Here is a 20,840-nt window from a genome sequence, read left to right as displayed (position 1 = left end):
TGGGACTTGGGAGGCAGACAATAGATGGGAGTGGGGCCAGTCAGAGGTGGCATTTATTGGTTCTCCAGAACTGGTCAGAACCTGCTGAATACCACCTCTGAAATGGCCCCTCTAAGCTCTTGCTGCCATTTTGAAGGATTCTTTGGCCACAAAACAGCCACCTGGCATTAGCCTACAGATGATCCTCAACCCAGAATCATAGTTGGGACCAGAATTTCCATTGCTTGTTAAGTGCATTGTGCCTGATTTTTAAACACTTTTTTCCCATGGTTGTTAAGTGAATCCCTGTAATTGTTAGGCAAAACGCGTCATTAAGCAAATCTGACCTCCCGCATTGACTTTGCTTGTCAGAGGCCAGCTGGGAAGTCACAAACGGTGATCACACATACCCCAGGATGCTGCCAACATGATAAATACACTCTGGTTGCCAAGTGCCCAAATTTTGATTATGTGACTGGATGCTGCAACATTTGCAAGTGTTTTTTAAAGTGCTGCTGTAAGTATGAACAGTTGCTACATGAATAACTATACGTGAAGGGCTATCTGTACTTGTACAAGAGAAATACGTGCTTCTTATTAGAAGTATGAAATAGCTTTACCCAGTTAATTAGATAATGTTATCAGTTTTGTTATCCTCCTGCTGTTAATGGGTTTGTTCTAAGTTTGTGTATATCTTAGAAATAATGCCTTGAAAGAGTGACGTGGATAAAGAAATCTGATTTTACCCTGGAATACAGTGAACATACCATTACCTATTGCTGACTTGATTAGGTAACCCTACAGATCGGTTCTCCAGAACTGGTCAGAACCTGCTGAATACCACCCCTAAAGATGGAATTTTAAGAATTACAGATTGGGACCTTCAAGAAGATGAAGTGGGGTGGGAATGAAGCTTATTTTCTTGACACATTATTTCCATGTAGATTGTTGAAGCCAGCCTTCTGCATCATAACCAGATGTTATGAAGCTGTAACTGCAGATAGTCCTCAACTTATGACCACAACTGAGCCCAAAATTTCTGTTGCTCAGCAAAGACATTTATTGTGAGTTTTGCCCCATTTTACGACCTTTCTTGCCATATTTGGTTAAGTGAAGTTTTTAAGTTAGTAACACGGTTGTTAAGTGACTCTTTCTCAGCTTTCCCATTGACTTTGCTTGTCAGAAGGTCACAAAAGCTGATCATATGACCCTGGGATACCGAAACGGTCATAAACAGGAGTCAGTTGCCAAGCATCTGATTTTTGATCACTTGACCATGGGGACGCTGCAACAGTCGTAAGAGTGAGAAATGGTCATAAATCACTTCTTTTAGTGCTGTTGTAACTTCAAACGGTCACTACACGAACTGTTGTAAATCAAGGACTACCTGTACATCATCAGAAGTAAGACAGGGTTAAACACCTACCTATTTCTGCATTCGTTTCTTAGTCCCTCTAAATGATAAGAGCCCTGGTGGTTAGAATGCAGTATTGCAGGCTAACTCTGCCCACTGCCCGGAGTTCGATCCTGACTGGCTCAAGGTTTACTCAGCTTTCCATCCTTCCAAGGTTGGCAAAATGAGGACCCAGATTGTTGGGAGCAATATGCTGACTCTGTAAACCACTTAGAGGGGCTGTAAAGCACTGTAAAGTGGTATATGTCTTAAGTACTATTGTTATTGCTATTATGATAATCAAAGGAGGAAAGGAAACAAAGGTATAAGTTGTTAGCTTTTTTTTTTCATATTCATTGTGCACACCATGTGCCATTCCCATACCTAACAAGTGAAATATAATATGGTCTACCAGCCAATATTAAACTTCATTGTCACTTCTGTCCCAATGCAGAGGTTGATTTCATCTTGGAAAATCTCCCAGGTTTCCATTCAAGTTGATATAGGCTTCTCAACAAAACATGGCTCTTTGGAGCCTCTGTATTTTAGGAATAGTCCAGAGCAACTTGATCTGAGCACATTGAGAAATAATCTTCCAGCTAAAATTAGGAACAGCTAATCTTAAATACAGGAGTAACATTATCAACTCAAACCATTTGAAAATTAAGACAGATGAACTACTCTGGAGATTTTTAAAAAAACTATTCCATTTTTTTTTCTGAAAAAAAAATATACATTCATAATTAGTAAAATAATCTGGCACCCATCAGATGTGTGGATTTCAGCTGCCAGAATTCTCAGCAATGACCATGAATCTAAGGCAGGGATCTCCAACCCTTGGCCACTTTAAGCTGGGGGATTCTGGGAGTTGAAGTCCGCAAGTCTTAAAGTGGCCAAGGTTGGAGACCCCTGATCTAGAGAATTCTGAGAACAGACGTCTAAACATATACTCCACGGCCAGGAAATTTTGTTGAATTTCAACACAGTTATATATTTTACAAGCATTTCTTTGTTGATTTAATTCAATTAAAAATTAAGAATAGCAACCCCCTTTCCCTATTTTATCATAGCACTATCAAATCCTCCAAGGATTTTGAAGGCCTGTGGGAAAAGAATGGTTTTTACTGTCTTAGAGAAAGTGAATAGGATAGGCAATATGCGAGCTTATACCACTTCAAGAATATGGGGGAAAAGTCATATTTTTGAAAGATAGATGATGCTATAGATAGATGATGTTTGAAATCTAGACAGGAATCTTCTTGGTCAATGCTAACTATTCTGCTTGGACTTTCTCGATGAAAAAAGCAGAATGAAGTTAGAGCAAAAACAAGACAGGAATGCTTAAGCTTGTGACAGCATATCAACTGATGGTGAATTAAGAAAATTCACACTGAAACTTACTCAATACTACATATGCACGCAGTGGCTTGTATGCCAAGACAAAGTTACAAAATAAAAAATGTACTGAGCCCGCAACAAGAAGAGAATTCACACCTACTACTCTGAAATGTGGGGCAGGTTCTTAGATCTACTTGGTCTTTTATAAAGACAAATATTTCCATCACTTATGCGATCAATGATACTAATTTCAACATGAATACCAATATGAATCAAGATTACATCTACAGAGGAAAAAAATCCCTGTATTTGCTTCTTCTAGCACATACTGTATATCAAGTCAAAACTCCAAAGTCAAAAAAGGTACATACAAGGCCCAGATGTGAAATATGATTATGATAGCTGGATCATCAAAAAGGCTAAATGAAGAGAAATTATAAATTTGAATTCTGACACTGGACAAAGTGATTGAAAATACATTGAATTTTAAGAACAAATTTAAGAACAAAATAAATCAGATTGCTCACAGAAAGCCCTAATAATGACCTTGAAGTTTACATATTTTGAATGTGTACTAGAAAAGCAAGACTTCTTGGAGAAGACCCTCTTGCTTGGGGAAAAAAATCAAAGGCAATTGGAAAAGAGGCTAATACAAGACAAGGTGACTAGATACTACCACTGAGCTAGCAAGAGCATTCCAGAAATCAAAGAAGCAATTGATGACAGACATATTAGAACAAACACGTTGATCAGATCAGATGGATTTTGAAGAACCAAAACAAATTAGCAACAAAAATGAAGGGATCAAGTAACCAAAAGAAGAAATCTTACTTTTTGTGGAGATTTCTCCAACTTCTCCTTTCTTATATACTGTAGACAGTGGCAGAACATGCAATTTTCTTTCCTGGATGTATTAATACAGGTAACAAACCACCATAGAGCCAGGAAATTCAACCATAAGCCTTGTAGTCATAAGTGGAGGTGACTGTATGATCAGACTAGATTTCACAACCATTTTTATGATGGTCATAAAGCAGGTTATCATGGTTGTTAAACAAATCATGTGGCCATTAGATAAACCACATAGTCAATAAGTGAATCCAGCATATCCAGTGGGCATTTATGTTGGGAAATGGCAAAAAAAAACCTGTTGCAAATTTCAGTCATATGACCATGGGATGTTGCAACCAGTAGTAAGCCAATTGCCAAGCGCACAAAATACAATCATGGAGAGTGTGTGTGTGTATGTGTGCAGCAGTAGTAACCTCAAGGACGGTTTGTAAGGTGGATATTTGGAGTCAATTATAAATTCAAAAATCATTAAGCGACTGGTCATAAGTTGAAGACTACCTGTTGCAATTTTCTGTCTGCCAACTCAAGATGTAATTCATCAAGATGACCTGTATTCTTACTAAATCCACAGCAAAGGCAGTCTACAGCTTCCATAGGCAACTGTTCCAGCCACAGGATAAGTATACACCCTGTTTTTACAGATGTGCTTATCGTTTTTAAATCCCCTATTTTATTAATATTTTTTTAAAAATCTGGGATTCTACTGGCTACCTCCTGAATTTACCATAGAGGATCATTCTAGATGTAATTCATGTTGCCCATCTTCATAACTCACCTGGAGGCTATTGCAATAGGACACAAAGAACTTCCATGTTGGATGGGTCAATGAGCATAGTGCTCCCTTTGAGTAAATTGAGCAGCTTTTGCTTTCCTTGCCACTGTTACATATTTTTGGTTCATTTTTCTCTGCAGGATTGATGGTTATACTATGAACATAATGTATTTTTCCCACCAACATACGTTGCTAAAGAAAATAAAACTAGAGGGTGATATTCAGTTGGTCTCCTCTGTCAACAGAAGGCATATGTCAACAGTTGGTTTCAATTCTATACTCTCCAAATCTTTCAGAAATATAGGGGAGTTTTTCTAGCAGATTTTAAGAAGGAGGAATTTCAGTAGAAAGCTGGGAGGTCACTAAACCTCCCTTCGCTTTCCTCCTTCCTTCATTTATTTGTCAAATTCCAGGTTGCAAACCTGCAACTCTAGGAAACTTTACGAAGCATAAAATGGTTAAAATAGTAGCCCACAAAATGAACAGCTGGCATCTGGAGGAAGATTCCACGGGGAAGAGCCAGAATTTTAAAGCTTAAGTGTAAACAGAATGTGAAACTATACATATCTCTAGAGAAATGCTGTTTCAGACAGTAAGCACCACAACAAAGAGGGTCTATCAAATACAATTACTTAATCAATGGGACCTAAAGCAAGCCAAATCTGTTGGATTATATGGGATGGACGGACTTTCATTGCAGATGAAAGATCATCATTCAGATAACCAGGATTATGCCATGAGCCATGTAAGTAGTAGTAAGTGGGAGCTTGAATTGCACCCAGAAGCTTTGTCATGGCCCCGTCAGAGCCCGGTTCCGAGGAGGAGGAGGGGGAAATAGAACCAGGACAGATGGAGGAAGAGGGCACAGCATCTCTGGCTCAGGAGGAAGGAAAGACCGGAGGAACAGGATGAAGCAGTCCCAGGTACCTCGGACCTCAAAAGGGTCACCAGAGAGGAAGAGAGGGTGCAGGATGACCAAAGATGGGAGGAGATGGAAAGGGCAGGTAGTGAAGCAAAGGAGCATGGAGTTCCGGAGATGAGCAACTACCTCCCCCGCCTGAGCATTAAGCGTGGAGAATGAAGAGGAGATGGAGTCAGCACAGGGCGACCCGACTACTCGGGAGGAGGACACCCTACCCTTCTTCACAAGGGTCACCTGGAGAATAGGATTTAAGGAAATGCCAGGGAAGGAGCTTTTGTTGGGAACAAGTGTGACGCCCTGCCCTGCCCTGCCCTGCCTTGCCGCAACCCGCTCGGCTCCAGTTTGTGCAGTGGCCCCAGCAAACACTCTGTGCGACGAAGACACACATGACCAAATGTCCTGAACTGTTTTTGTTCTCAGAACTGTGCCTTCCCTCTCTCTCTCTCTCTCCCTCTCTCTCTCTCCAGGTAGCTGCTCTTCTGGTTTATGGCGTTCTGGTGCACACGCACACACACCTGTTTCACCACTTGGTGCTGAAGAGGTTCACCAACACTGGCCTATAATATTTACCAATAAGCTTCTTATGACCCAGGGCAAGGCACATAAGCAACACATGCACACCAGAACCAGAAAAACAACAGGTGACAGCTGGCGTGCCACTTCCAGCACACATTATTCAAGTAGGAGTTGAGATTCTAGATGGCTCTGCGTGCCACTTCCAGCACACATTATTCAAGTAGGAGTTGAGATTCTAGAAGGATCCCCAGATTGCAGACCAGACCCAAATGGTGCAATGCAACCATTGAAGACCAGACATAGAAAATCCCAGATCAGGGTGGTCCAAGAATCCACAACCACTTAGTCTTGCTAGGGTTGAACTTCAGCCTATTCCTCTCTATTCAGATTTCAAAACCCAGGACAAGTTCTTGAGAACATTACTTGGCATACTGATGACACCTAACCCCAAACTGATGGATGACCTCTCCTAACATTCCTATTTAACTATTAAACAAGAAGGCTGAGAGGGAATGAAACAACACCTCACAAATCAGGTATCTTGGACTTGACTTTTTCCCACACCAATACCAACCGGAATCAGTCACACAGAAAGGAGAAAAACCACCATAACATTGAATTTCTTATCCCAACATCCCCACAGCTGGAGAGCTGGGATGGTTGTAACATCTCTGTCCCAGCTCCAACATTTGCTATCTCAGTACTATGTTCTGGCCTGAATTCTGATTTAAAAGACTGCAGATAATATATTTCTCTCAGAAACCTCTGCAATTGCAACCTTCACAACAACCTTCCTCAGAAGGGAGAAGGTGGAGACCTGATGAAAATTGACCAAGATAGTAGGATCCATTGACGGCATCGTGAGAAGAGTGAAGCCTTATGCAGCCTTGCGAAGGGCCGACCAGTGGTCGACCAGGCAATGCCTCATTAGCAGCAGGAGAAAGAAGATGGTGGTCAGCTGGGGGCAGCAGGGGTGGGAGATGGCAGTGGAGTGCAGGATGGCCAAAAGAGGAGAAATGGGGGGAGCGAATATAGGCAGGTAATGAGAGTTGAAGTGCACACTGCAATCATAAATGCAGGCAAGCTGCCAAGTGCCAGAATTTGGTCACAAGGGTATCACCACAGCCCTAACTTCGAAAACCAGCCATAATTACCATTTGTTCAGCATTGTTGTACTTTTGAACAGTCACTGAATAAATGATGATTAAGTGAGGGGCACCTGATTAAGGCCCTCATCACCTCCCCATTCCAGAGAGAAACCCACAGAGAAACAGACCAGCATATCTCAGGAAAAACTAAAGCGCATTTTGAAACCCATCCAGTTTCTAGGATAGGCACACCTCTTTGACGGGAGAAGGGTCGCCAGCAAGCAAAAAGCAATCAAAGAATGACCTGGCCATGACAAAAGACACCAATATCCTCCAGCCCTCACGTCAGTTTGCAACAGCCCCAAGATAAAACTAGATTTAATGTATGATCTCTGGTAACTCGCAGCTTTTGATTATCTGGGTCAAGTTCATGGTTATCATGAACCATTCCCAATTCGATGCCATCTGGAGGCAGGTTAAAATCCCCACAGATTATCAGCCTTGGGGATTCCATTGCCGGCACAGCAATAGAATCAAGCAGCTCAGACAAGCCTATTGCTGCGCAACAGGAAGCTGATTTAGCAGCAACAAATCCAATTGAAATCTAATTTCAACTACAAGATCTCATGTCTATTTCTCTATAGCACAAAGCCTCTGAAAGCTGTCAAAGCTTCCTGAGTGGCAGCTGCCATCTCCCCTGCCCCAGGTCACAGTAGTGTCAGAATACAATACACAGGGACTCTAGGCTGATCCCTCTTTTAATTCCGCCCTAAGTCCTGCCACTCTCCTACACACTTAAGATCTGGGATTAGCACACAACAAAAAAGAGAAAGTCCCTCACAAATAACAATTTAGAGAATTTACTATCATAAATTTAAGTATTTCCACACTGAAAAGGCAAAAGTACAAAATACAGTGCCAAATTTCTCAGTTTTACAGCAGTGTCTAAATCTTTCTCAATTCTCAACAAAGACGATTAGTTAAAAAAAACGGTATTTCATAAACATCATGATAAAGTTTCACATAGTTCTGGTGCACAGTATCAGGTTTCTGAAAATAGTATTCAGACTAAGAAATGAAAAATTGCTAAAAGTGTTTGAATGATTGAAAAAGTGGATTTATCTAATCATTTTGTTGCACTGTCAACAGTAGCATTGATAACGAAGGGAGAAAATCTTTCAATGTTTAACCTCAGTATTACATTCGAAAGTGTTAAAATGGCCAGTCTAAATCAGGTTTTCTATTCTATAGAACAGTTATTCACATCCTTACAATATTTGGCATGAAATACTCACCTACATCAATAAAAACAGGGGAGCGTTTACTTAAAGAAAAATATAGGATTCAGTGTTTTGTATATAATGTATAACAAAAGAGTTATTAATTTAGGGTTTTTTTTCCCCTTTTTAAATTATTTTAAATGTTTTAATTTCAGAGGACCCAAGAAAAGATTGGAGAGCCATTTGTATGATACAAGGACTTTTGTAATGATCCATTATCAGAATTGAGAATGCACTGGATTATTTCCAAGGCAATGCTCCCATAGTTAAACAAAGGAATAAAAAAGACACCTGTGCTTTAATTATTTGGACAAAAAAAAATGGGTTACTCTTCCAAGGATTAACAAGAGGTTAATACAAGTAAGTACCTTAAAAACTAACTTCTATTGTGAGGGTCTTCCTAGCATTATTTGAACATTCATGTTAGAGGTCCCTGACCAAGAATTGGTATTTTCAATATTATAAATTTATATAAATAAATAAAGCCTAGTTCATAATTTAGCTGTTGGTTATACCTGTTGACTATGTTTTCATATATTAAGTAGATGCCAAGCTAAGTGGGTTGGGTAAACAGTGTTCTAGAAATTTATAAATTATGTGCCTGCTTCACAAGGGAGGAGGAGTTATTATCTTTAAAATATATTTATCATATTCAATTGGGGGAGACCATTTACATATGTTTGTTTTGTCTTGTTTATGCATTTTTTTGATGTAGTCTTGCTTTGTTTTGTTTTTGTATTTGTATTTTTTATTTTTTTAAGTTTGAATTTTAATGTTTTAAATAAAATAAAAAATTGAGTTAAATAAGGAATAAAGCCCGATTCATAAAACTAGCCATTTTGCAATGTTAAACCATCATGTTTTTCATGGCTTGTTGAATAAGCCACAACAGCCAGGTTTACATTGTGAAAGCAAATTCATCCTTCCCATTTAAAATACAGTTTTACTGAGGTAGTTTAAAATTAAACTATTTTATATTACATGGCTATGTTATATTATTGCTTCTTGTGTACAGAGATCAAAAAATTAATTATTAAAGAAAATCATGCATTTTTTTTACTTTCATTCTTTAAGCTCGATAAGATCATTATGCATAGGGAGGGATGCTGTACTCATTCATTTTATCTCTTTTATGAAATCACTGTATTGCTGAATTGCAGTTGGAGAACCTCTGCTTTACATATGAATACTTGAAGAACTGTGCACAATAATAAAGTGATGATTTTATATTACAAAAATCAATCTTTTTTTGGGCAATGTACAAACTTCAGTTTTAAACTCCTGATTTAAAAAACTCTGAAATGTTTTCGTATTTGTGTATTTCACGTTCTGGCATTCTGTCATCTAATGCCTTATTATTTCAACCCCATGTCTTTTATGTGTGATCAACCAAAGTTTATAGCAGATATTTAAATGAATGAATAACTTACCCTCTGCAATAGCAATGACAGCAGCCCTGTTTATGACATGATTATGTACTACAGCTGGGTAGTCATGCCATTAACAGGTGCAGCAAAATAAGTAGAGAGAGAAGAATATAACCAAAGTTCAGGCTTAATTGAACTTGCAAAAAAAAAAAAAAGTAGCCTCATCAGTTAAAGTTGCAAAATAGGTTCTTCACAAAGCAAAGATAAGGAATTTCTTTTCCTTATGCAGCATGACTAGGGATGTTTAAAATAATCCTAATCCAATGGTATTGGGGGAAAAATACGTACCCTGCATTGTTACTGACAGCGGTTATTCCTTTTACACCAGTCTTCAACAAAGCTCCTATGAGGTTCTCTGGAATTCCACAAAGCCCAAAACCTATGTGACACAAATTGTTAAGCAGTGAATAACTCTATTTTGAAAATATAGTTCTCCCATGCCGATCCATTGACCCAATTCTATTTCAGGAGAAGGCATCCTATAACTTGGATTTTGGAGCAGCTAAAACTTTTAGTCAATAATTGGAATAAGACACCCCAACACCATAGTTTGTCATGCACAAAAGACCTGAAGAAGCTGGCAGAAACTCACTGATAATACAAACCCTAGCATCCCAATGAGCTGTGAATTGTGTGAGCTGTGAAATGAAATTTGGGGGGGGGGAGAGAGAAGAAGACCTGAATCATAAATGAAAAAAGAAAATATTTTCTTGGTAATATATAAGAATGTAATACACTGAAAAGTCTTGGAAGATATTTAACACCTTGGATCTCATTCTATTTCTGCACAGGTAGGATTGAAATATACATCATGTGACTGACGAAAAGCTCCTATTATAATAGATTTGGTAGTTTTCGTAACCAAAACTTTTACAGTAAAGGAAGTTACCAAATTATTATAACAGATTTATTAACATTATAAGTTATAATCTTCATTTAGTGACCGTAATTGGGACTGGCAACTTAGTTATTAAGTTAAGCAGTTGCAAAGTGAAAAATGTGGTCACAAGTCTGCTTATGATATTATTTCAGATTTCCTTTTCTTTACAAACCTGCAAAGGTTGTACATTTAGTCATTGGTCACAAAGTTACCTTTTCATGACCATCATAACTGAATAATCGCTAAGCAAGAGCTATTTGTATTCAGAATGCATATTTGCTCACCGCTAACTCCAATCATGCTTTTCTTATACATTGAATTTTATACTGCTTTAATCTTCCTGCGAATGAGTCATGTAATACTTCAGCTTTCACACTAAAACAATCTACTAAATTATTATCTTCTCCTATTTTCCAGGCTGAAGCAATTTTCTTGTTCATAAATTTATAGAAGAAATCAAAGCCATTTAGAAGAAGAATGGACAATGTTGAACAACCTTATTTGAGGGAACAATCATATGCAACTTTTGAATGTGATTCCAGAAGTCACTGCCCAATAATAAGTAGGATCAGGACAAAATTAGAAGTCAAAGCTAGAACAAAATATAAAACATGATTTAATTTCCATCAATATTTTCATGAGATAAATCAAAATTATTATTCTTCCACCTATCGTATTCAAAAGACATGATTGAGTGGTAACTTCTAGAGAGTCACTGATTTCTGGGGTCTCAGGATATTGCATCCATTATTTAAAACTTTTTACACTTGCAGCTTTTAAGGATCTTTATGGGGTATGGAACTAATATCTGCATTTTGGCCCATACTGTATTTGGAACATTAAGTATTTTTTTCAACGTTATTTTACCCCAAATTATAAACAGAATAATTCAATATATTCAGTCTCATTAAGCCATGCAGCTTCTACATGCTTGAGCAGTTCTGCAATCTTAGAACATGAGTTATTTATTTATTTATTTATTTATTGTTTATTTATTGTTTATATTTATATACCGCCCTATCTCCCAAAGGACTCAGGGCGGTTTACAGGCATTTAAAAGCAATAAATACAATTCTAAAAACAATTAAAAAACTTATTCAAAAGCCTAATAATTAAAAATATAAAAAATTAAAACCCAAGTTAAAACCCACAAACTAAAATCTAACTCAGTCCTGCGCAGTTAAATAGGTATGTTTTAAGCTCGCGGCGGAAGGTCCGAAGGTCCGGAAGCTGACGAAGTCCTGGGGGCAGTTCGTTCCAGAGGGTGGGAGCCCCCACAGAGAAGGCCCTTCCCCTGGGCGTCGCCAGACGACATTGCCTCGCTGACGGCACCCTGAGGAGTCCCTCTCTGTGAGAGCGCACGGGTCAGTGAGAGGTATTCGGTAGCAGTAGGCGGTCCCGTAGATAACCCGGCCCTATGCCATGGAGCGCTTTAAAGGTGGTCACCAAAACCTTTAAGTTAAAGTCTTGAGTTAAAGTCTTGCTCAAACAAAACTTTTTGTAACAGTAAGGAAGACATTTGCTATTGTCTTTTTCTGGCATGTATTTTTGATTCCTTCATTTCCACTAAATCACAGGGCTATAGATTAAGCTAAATTTATCTGAGAAAAAGACAGTGGGACAATAGCAGGGGTGAAATCCAGCAGGTTCCAACAGTTTCTGGAGAACTGGTAGCGGAAATTTTGCGTAATGCAGAGAACCGGCAAATGCCACCTCTGGCTGGCCCCAGGAGTGGGGAGGGAATGAGGATTTAGCAGTATCCTTCCCCTGCCACGCCCACCAAGCCACACCTACAGAATCGGTAGTAAAAAAATTGGATTTCACCACTGGACAATAGTAATTTTGTCATGACTAATATTTCCCAATAAAGTACTAACTGGTTTTTATTCCACTTAGTTTTTTTTTAACCAGCCAAAATACTATAAACTCTCTCCATACATCCATTCATACATCTCAGGTGTACATAATCTACATGTATCTCTTATAGAGGCATGCATAAAATATTGACAATTACAGATTAAAATACATACAGGTATCCCTTGTTTAATAACCCTAACTGGGACTGTCAAATCCATCAGTAAGTGGAGGCAGTCACTAAGTAGGAAATCGCATGTTTGGGACTGTGCTTTCCAGCTGGAAAGAAACAAGACATTTGGATTGACTTTCACACCTTCAGATTCTATTCACCTAACCACTTTTCCACCCTTTGGAATGCTCAAGTGCCTGCTTACTATCTTGTACCCATCAAAAGCAAGGAGACTGCACCACAGCTCAGGGCTGGGAGCGCAGGCTTACTCTCTTGAAATATCTTGCTCTTCCTCTGCAACATGGGGAGGTGTGGGGGCAAGGATCAGGCAAAGAAGAGGCTACTTCAGAAATTGCTTCTTTTTAGTTCCCACTTGCAGAGAAAAAGGATTAGAAACAAAGAGATCTGTACAAAGTAAGGTTGTTTTGCACTTCTACAAATTGAAAGCAAAGTGATCACATTTATTATTATTATTATTATTATTATTATTATTATTATTATTATTATTATTATTATTATTATTATTATTTATTGGCCGCCAATCCTACCACAGGGTAACTGGGCACCTTTCAATCCTAAAAGATAAAACAAAAATATCTTACCTTACCTTACAAGGGTAAGCTACACAGCTTACTCTCTTGAAATCACTTCCTCTCAAATCCCTCCACTCTGGCAAAGGAGGGGGAAGGGGTCAGGCAAAGAAGACATTGCCACAGAAACCACTTGCTTTTTTTTTTCTAACCCTGGCAGAGCCAAGAGATTGGAGATTTCAAGAATACTGTAAGATGTTTGCATAGCATATCCACGTTTCCCACCATGATTGCATTGCTTTCAAACAAATAGCTTACTCTCTTGAAATCTTTCTCTCCAATCTCTCAGCTCTACAAAGGAAAAAAAAGGAAAGTCACAGCTGAGGCACAGGACACCACATATTGACTACAATAGAGATCATGTGATTTAAGAACACTGCAAAGGTAATAAATGAATTGTAAACTTCTTTTTTGAGCACTGCTGTAACTTTGAACAGTTGCTAAAAGATCAGTAAGTGAGAACTACCTGTAGTTTACATGGGAAAAATAGTGGAATTTCACTACTTACCACCAACAAGGAGAGTAGACCCATTCGGTATGTCTTTTACTGCTTCTACCGGATCAGTGTAAAATTGGGTATTGTGACAGGAACTGGTTGAAAAATAGCAGCCGCAAGTCTAAAAGTGAAGAAAGGGGAAAAAAGGGGAGGGGGAGATGAGAATGTCATGGATCCGACAATATCCAAATAGCATGTATTGACTATGTATTCTGTATAACACATACAGATGTACATAAAGCAATTTACACTGATTTAGAATTGCAACATATCCACAAAATGCATATTAGAGCTTTACATCACACTAAAACTACACACACACACAAACGCAGAATGCAATACCCTTGTTATTGTACTAATGAATTTAACAACCAAAAATAAAAACTATATATATGGGAAATAAACGAAAAATTAACCCAAAAAATCCAAATAATTTACTAGTTCAGTCCTCATTTATTAAATATAAACCATATAGAAACTTATTGTGACTCCTTTGCATATGTTATAAAGGAATCTCACAAATTTACAAAGCACATATCTCTTAGTGGTTGTTTTCCTTTTGCTTGGAAAGAATGATTTTCATTTAGGCTCAGTAAAACCCAAGTTTTTCAGAAAAAGTAAATTCTATATTTCTGAAGTATAGTCCAAGACCATATTTACACCTTTAACAACTATGTTTTTGCAAAGTTGAATTAATATATATAATAATTGGAAACCAAAAAGGGATCCTAAAGAATATAATTATCAAATGGGACAAAGAGCCCTTACATTTCTTATGACAAACAAAACCTATATGAAATCACATTTCATCAGGATATATGTGAAAGAGTTTACAGAACACAGTGAAGTCTCAGAAATTAAAGGGATCTCAATTACAGACAAAAATCTCAGTTTCTATACATCTTGTAGGTTTTCTTATGATGAGCTGTAACAGCAGGTACTCCTGCATAACAAAACATCCAAACAATATAACGTGTGTGTGTCTGTGTCTGTGTCTCTCACTGTGTGTGTGTGTGTGTGTGTGTGTGTGTGAGAGAGAGAGAGAGAGAGAGATTATATATGTATGTGTGTGTGTGTGTGTGTGTCAGTTGTATGTGTATAAAAAATCATGTCAATTATATGAAATCAGATTATCAGAAAACAAGTGTCAAACACTGGAAGTTGGATGGCCATCTATCCTATTTTACTAAGAACCATCTATCCTATTTTACTAAGTAAGACAGAAGATTTCCCATCCAATTTAAAATTAAAGATCTATAACATGAGAAGTTGCTGATCAGCAACAAGCATCTGAACATTTGACAGGCAAGCAATCCATGTTCCCACATCGTGTTATACCAGAACTGGTTTCTTTAATTCTCACTTAGCATGTATAGTACTATGAGCACAGCCCTAGTGATTTGTAAACCATGATTTATGACATCATATGAATCATGGCTTTGTATCATTCATAACATCACATCTATACACGTGCTGGAGAAGACTCCTGCGAGTCCCTTGGACGGCAAGGCGAACAAACAAGTCAGTTCTAGAGGAGATCAACCCTGACTGCTCTTTAGAAGGCCAGATCCTGAAGATGAAACTGAAATACTTTGGCCACCTAATGAGAAAGAAGGACTCACTGGAGAAGAGCCTAATGCTGGGAAAGATTGAGGGCAAAAGAAGAAGGGGACGACAGAGAATGAGGTGGCTGGACGGAGTCACAGAAGCAGTAGGCATGAGTTTAAATGGACTCCAGAGGATGGTAGAGGACAGGAAGGCCTGGAGGAATGTTGTCCATGGGGTCGCGATGGGTTGGACACGACTTCGCAACTAACAACAACAATACACGTAAATTTGTGTACACATTATCTTTGCACAAAACTCCATTCTTTTTTCTGATGGTGCATGTTTACAATGTCATTTTAGTCAAAAAATGACATTGCAGACATTTTTATAACATTGCTGGGCAGAAGAGAACAATTCTTAGCTATTCACTGATAAAAGGAAAGACCGCAGACATGAATATTGGGGAAAAAATGATCCAGACATTATAGATTGCTGAGGAAAAGACCCAATTCCTTATAGTAAACAACTGAGAGACAGTGTGTTGGACCAGGAGCAGGAAAACCCAAATTTTAATGTTCTGGGTAATTTTGGGCCAGTCACTCTTTTTCAGTCCAACTGATATTTTCCTTCTTATGAGGAAAAACAAGAGGGAAGCGTTACATAGAGCACTCTGAGTTTCCAAATAAAAAGAGGGACATAAAACTACTATATCAGATAATAACTTATAGAACCCAGTAGAAAAAATTCTACACTTAGACGTGAGCAGTATGTGCTACTATCAGCAAATTCTTGAGGGCAGCTTTCTGCAATCTAGAACCCTCCCTATATTGGGATACTAGGAGGGCCAGGAATTCTGTAAGATGCATCTGGAAGACTCTAGAGCAGATGTGAGGAACAACAGCCCCTTTAAGACCTGTGGAGTTCAATTCTCAGAATTTTTGAGCCAGCCATGGTCTAGAACAGTGTTTTTCAAACTTGGCAACTTTAGGATGAGTGGATTTCAGTTCCCCAGCGACCATAGGAGTTGAGGTCCACCCATCTTAAACTTGCCAAATTTGCAAAACACTGTTATAGAGGGACACACTTAGTCTAGGGCAAAAGTAGCAGACATGAAACTGTATATTACAGGATATTAAGAGCTTGGCTGTACATTCTGTATGAAACCATCCTGAACCTGCTTGAATTGGCTTTCATGTGGAAACAGAATCATCACATTAGAAGCACAATAGCCACATTCATAGAGGGGTATGCTCCCTTGAGGAAGGTTGCAATAAGAATCTGTACTTTTAGTATATGCTTCTTCTTAATATATATGATTCTAGTACTTTTACCCTATCTAGTGTCCTTCCAACAGCTTTCATCATTCCTACTAACATTACTAATACTGCCTCCTCATTGCCTGTCCTTATTATGCCTGTTCCTTATTGATGTCACATACTTGGAACTGTCTTCTCATCTTTCTTGAACAGCATATTATTTAGCACTAAATAAGAGCAAGTTACCAGGTACTGCAAAAAAGAAAAGTTAACTAAGAAAAATATTGATATTTCTTAGGAATTGCTTGAAATGCTGTTCTCCTGAACACAAAAATCTGCTGAAATGCTGCTTCCTTTATCAGAATATGAAAAAGACATACAAAAATCTAGTACGCAATGTTTAGCTCTTAAATTCACCTGAATATTTAAGACAAGTACTAACAACTTTGGGATTACTGCACAATTAACTACTCTTTAATTTTTCAGAAAAAAAGGGTACTGTATAGGTAGAAAAATAGAAGTATTACAAATAATAATAGTCTTGACTTACCAAAAAACTTATCAAAAATAAGGAACTTATTCCAAGGTAAAAAAACATAATTGCAACATTCTTGTCTATGCATGGCCCTATTCTAAGAAAACACAGCTTGATTCATAAACAGTGACTACTATCTTAAGCAATTCCTAAACATAACAAGAACGAAGGTGAACCTATTTATAATGCCAAATGCCAAATATGCCATTGACAAATCAAAACAACTAATTTAATTTAGTTCTCCAGTTCAACAGGTCTTGATTGCGAATCAGTTTCTTCCAATAACGTAAGTACCAAGCAGCAAAATAATCCCAAGAAAAATAAATGAATTTTCATTCCAAATTAGGATTCAACTGTGTGACTTGTTTTAGAATCATACAGTATTCTCGCAATCATTCTGTCCAGAAATTATCAACTGAGGGCACAAGTTGCCAAAAGTTAGGCAGTTATTATTCCTTTGTAATCAGAAAGAACGATATTGACAACCTCCAAGCAACACCAACATAATTGTCATTAAAAGGGGGCACGGAAAATGTGGATTTTCATAAATGAATGCAGTGTTTTATTATCACTGGCACGGTTTCGTATATTTTATTATTGGTATTTTAGATTCTGTACTTTTTAATCTTATTTATGTAAACAAGACATGTCAGTCACTCAGTTTTGCCTGTTGTGAGTTACATAGGATTATTGTGTAAAGGAGGCAGCCATATAAATTCTATAAATAAAAAAATAAAGTACTTAATAAGGTATGCCTGGCAGCATAACACAGGTCACAAAGCTCTTGAAACCGAAAGCAGCAGCTCACAGTTTGTTCTCCCTGGCATGGAAAATCACATGGCACATGCTACGTTTCACTAATATTGGAGTAACGAAACAGCCAAGCAAGTTCATCACCTTTTACTGACAAGAGCAGAGTTTTCAACTAATCAGATAGTGCCAGCTAACTCAAAGAGCCTTTTATGATTAACCCATCACTACATTATCTATCCATCTATATACTATTAAAACTCTTGTTCCCATAACCTTTAACTGGGCAAAACAGTGCATCATTGGGCAACTATTTTTCAACCAAGGTACCTCAAATGGGCTAACTTACAGAATGTGTCCAAAATGGATCACAGGTTGAGAATTGACAACTTTAAGACTTGTGGGCTCCAACTCCCGGAATTCATGGCTGGCTGGGGAATTCTGGGAGTTGAAATCCACGTCTTAAAGTTGTTCAAGGTTGGATATCCTTGTTCTAGGAGATAGTAAAATTATCATCTGACATGATAACTTTTCTGACTTATTAAGGCTGCAAGAAGGAAATAAACCTCATTGAATCTTGGGGCTCTCGGCCCCAAATTCCCAGCTGCTTGTTGCTGTAGGAAAAATACAGGGACTGCTATATATGCCACCTTAAGTTTTTGGATGAAAGGCAGGGATATAAACCCAATTATAGAATACATGTTATTCTATTATACATATAATACATATAATACATGCTTCTCCTCAAATGTTGAGAAGACAGTCACTTCTTGAAGCAAGCTTTACTTTACAATGGCCTTCAGGATGTAAGGAATAAGCTCCAAGAAATACCAGTTAGGATGGTCCAGGGGAATTGCAGTCAACTAAGATAACTACAGATAGTCCTCAACTTACAACTATAATTGAGCCTGAAAATTACAATCAAAAGTCATGATGGTAGTAAAGCAGGTTACATCACCTGATGCATTTTATAACTTTTGTGATCAGTTACTTCCTGTTTCTGGCAAAAACATTGTAAATTATGGCCACCTGATCAGGGGAGCACAGCAAAACTATAAATGTGGGCAGGTTGCCAAGTGGCCAAAATGCAGTAATGTGACTGCATGGAGTGGATCAAAACTTCAAACTTGGACCATAACTTTTGGGGGGGGAGTCTGTTGTAACTTTGAATGGTGGATAAACATCTGATCATAAGTCAAGGACTATCTGTATTTCTTCCTGGAATTTCCACCTGAACTAGAACATTTATTACTAGCCCTTTTCAGATCAGTAGGTGCCAGGAACCAGTAGTAGCTGCAATTCTTAATACACTCTGATTTAGAGGCCAATTCAGTGGTGGGATTCAGCCAGTTCGCACCACTTCTGGAGAATCGGTTGTTAACTGTCTGAGCAGTTTGGCAAACTGGTTGTTGGAAGAAATCATTAGGGCAGAGAACCAGTTGTTAAATTACTTGAATCCCACCACTGGGCCAATTCCATCGATGGAATTCACCGTCCAACAACAATTAAGTTTTATGTTGTGATCAACCAGATTGTTGAAGCTCAGATATGGCAACCCAGTGTTTTACAAACCTGGTACATTTAAGATAAGGACTTCAATTACCAGAATTTGCCAGCCAACATTCTGGGACTTGAAATTCTCCCATCTTAAAAGTTGTCCATGGGGTCGTGATTGGTCGGACACAACTTAGCAACTAACAACAAAAGTTGTCAAGTTTGGAAAACACTGCCAAAGCCCGGAGTAAGCTGTCACAAAATAAAAGTCCTCCAATAAATATTTCCGAGAGGAGAGATGCATGTGTGTTGTTGTTGTTGTTTTAAAAAAACACACCTTTTATTTTCCAGACAGATAAGGCCTCACAGAGGGAAAGGCTCTTTAAAAGTAGCACGCTTTATTTCCGAGTAAGCCACCCGCAGAATCGAGCTGTAAGAAGCCACCTTTCCGTTCAGTCACCGTTAATGGATCTTCAAAGAGATCCATTAAAGCCGCCTCTGGAGGATCGGGCCCCCCACTGGATCTCCCCCTTCCTCCGTTTTAAGTAAATGAAGCACCCAGTTGCGGAAACAGAGGTGAAACGCTCCTTTTCTCTCCCTCAAGGTCACGTCGGTCCCCTTTTTCGGCAACCACGTCCAAGGACGCGCCGCCCGTAATGCGCTGACCTCTCCAGCCAGCCGGCAGAAGAAAAGGATGCAGGCGCGTCATTCATTCTGCAGCAGAGCGGAGGTCACCTTTCCTACCCTGGCTGGGGTGAAATATTTTCCTTGCATGGGGGAATGGAACGAGCCCTGAGGCTAAACCCGATCCTGGTGGGAGCCAATGAAACAGGCCCAACTAGTTGTCGGGGGGGATTCCGCGCCACAGCCAAGAAGGGCGCAAAGAAACGCGAGACGCGACTGCGTGTGGTCTGACCGGCTCTTCTGCTTGCGAGGGCGGCTTGACCCCGCCAAGACCAGGCTCAGGTTCTTGCTGGCGCGCAGCTGAACTTGACCCCCCGCTAACTGCGGGGGATCAAGTTCCCTTAAAGAGACCGGTTGGAGAAAAGGATCTCCAAATGGATGGCTGCGCTCCCGCGCGCGCCCTCGGCCAACCCGGCAGAAGCCACCCGGCCCCCACTTTCCATGAACCTGGCGAAGGATGCCCGCATTGACCAACCGCGGGTCGGCTGAAAGCAAAACGCCGCTGCAAGCCCGGCGGGGGGACCCAAACCTCCCGACGTGGCGGCTTTACCTTCGCTTGAGCCCCGAGAGACAGCGGCGCCGTCCTGTGCCTTGACCCCCATCGGGAAGCGGGGGGCAAGAGGCAGCGGGGCAAGCGGGCGAGGAGATGGTGAGCCGCCATCTTCGGGCTTGTGCGGCGTGCAAGGCGAGGAGGAAGAAAGCTGGGCGAGCGGCGGTGGAGGCGGCCTTGAAGAGGAGAAGAAGGCGGCGGCGGATGCCCAACCCCCTTTGTGCGATGCTGCTGGAAAGAAACCGCGCCCAGCTGGCAAAGGCTGCGCTGCCGATCTCCGTACAGGCCGGGGGAGGGTTAGGGGCTCGGCCCTGACGTTTTCCTTTAACCCTTTCCAAAACCGCAGAGAAGGGCCCGTGGTTTATAGGGAGTTGAGCGAATCGTTAGAGAAAAAAGCCTCCAGGCCAGAGATTTACAGTAAACTAAGTAAGTAAACCTGTGCTGAATGGAGCTTAGGCCCAGGA

General features: G+C 39.5%; 1 protein-coding gene across 3 annotated transcripts in view; it reads right to left on the bottom strand.

Moving 5' to 3' along the window:
• OXCT1 (3-oxoacid CoA-transferase 1) overlaps positions 1 to 20,612 on the bottom strand; it is a 75,879-nt gene extending 55,267 nt beyond the window's left edge. For 2 of the 3 annotated variants that reach the window (XM_058169907.1, XM_058169906.1), the window contains exons 1-3: positions 20,377 to 20,611; positions 13,572 to 13,680; positions 9,856 to 9,946 (exon numbers count right to left, since the gene is read on the bottom strand). In XM_058169907.1, the coding sequence (XP_058025890.1) occupies positions 9,856 to 9,946; positions 13,572 to 13,680; positions 20,377 to 20,487 (311 nt within the window). In that variant the 5' untranslated portion in view covers positions 20,488 to 20,611. Of the gene's footprint in view, positions 1 to 9,855; positions 9,947 to 13,571; positions 13,681 to 20,376 lie in introns of all 3 variants that reach the window. The other variant, XM_058169908.1, reaches the window with a different exon arrangement.
• Between the last annotated feature and the right edge of the window lie 228 nt (positions 20,613 to 20,840).

Source organism: Ahaetulla prasina, chromosome 2 (assembly GCF_028640845.1).
Source record: "Ahaetulla prasina isolate Xishuangbanna chromosome 2, ASM2864084v1, whole genome shotgun sequence".
Lineage (NCBI taxonomy): Eukaryota > Metazoa > Chordata > Lepidosauria > Squamata > Colubridae > Ahaetulla > Ahaetulla prasina.
This window is presented reverse-complemented; position numbering and strand designations above follow the sequence as displayed.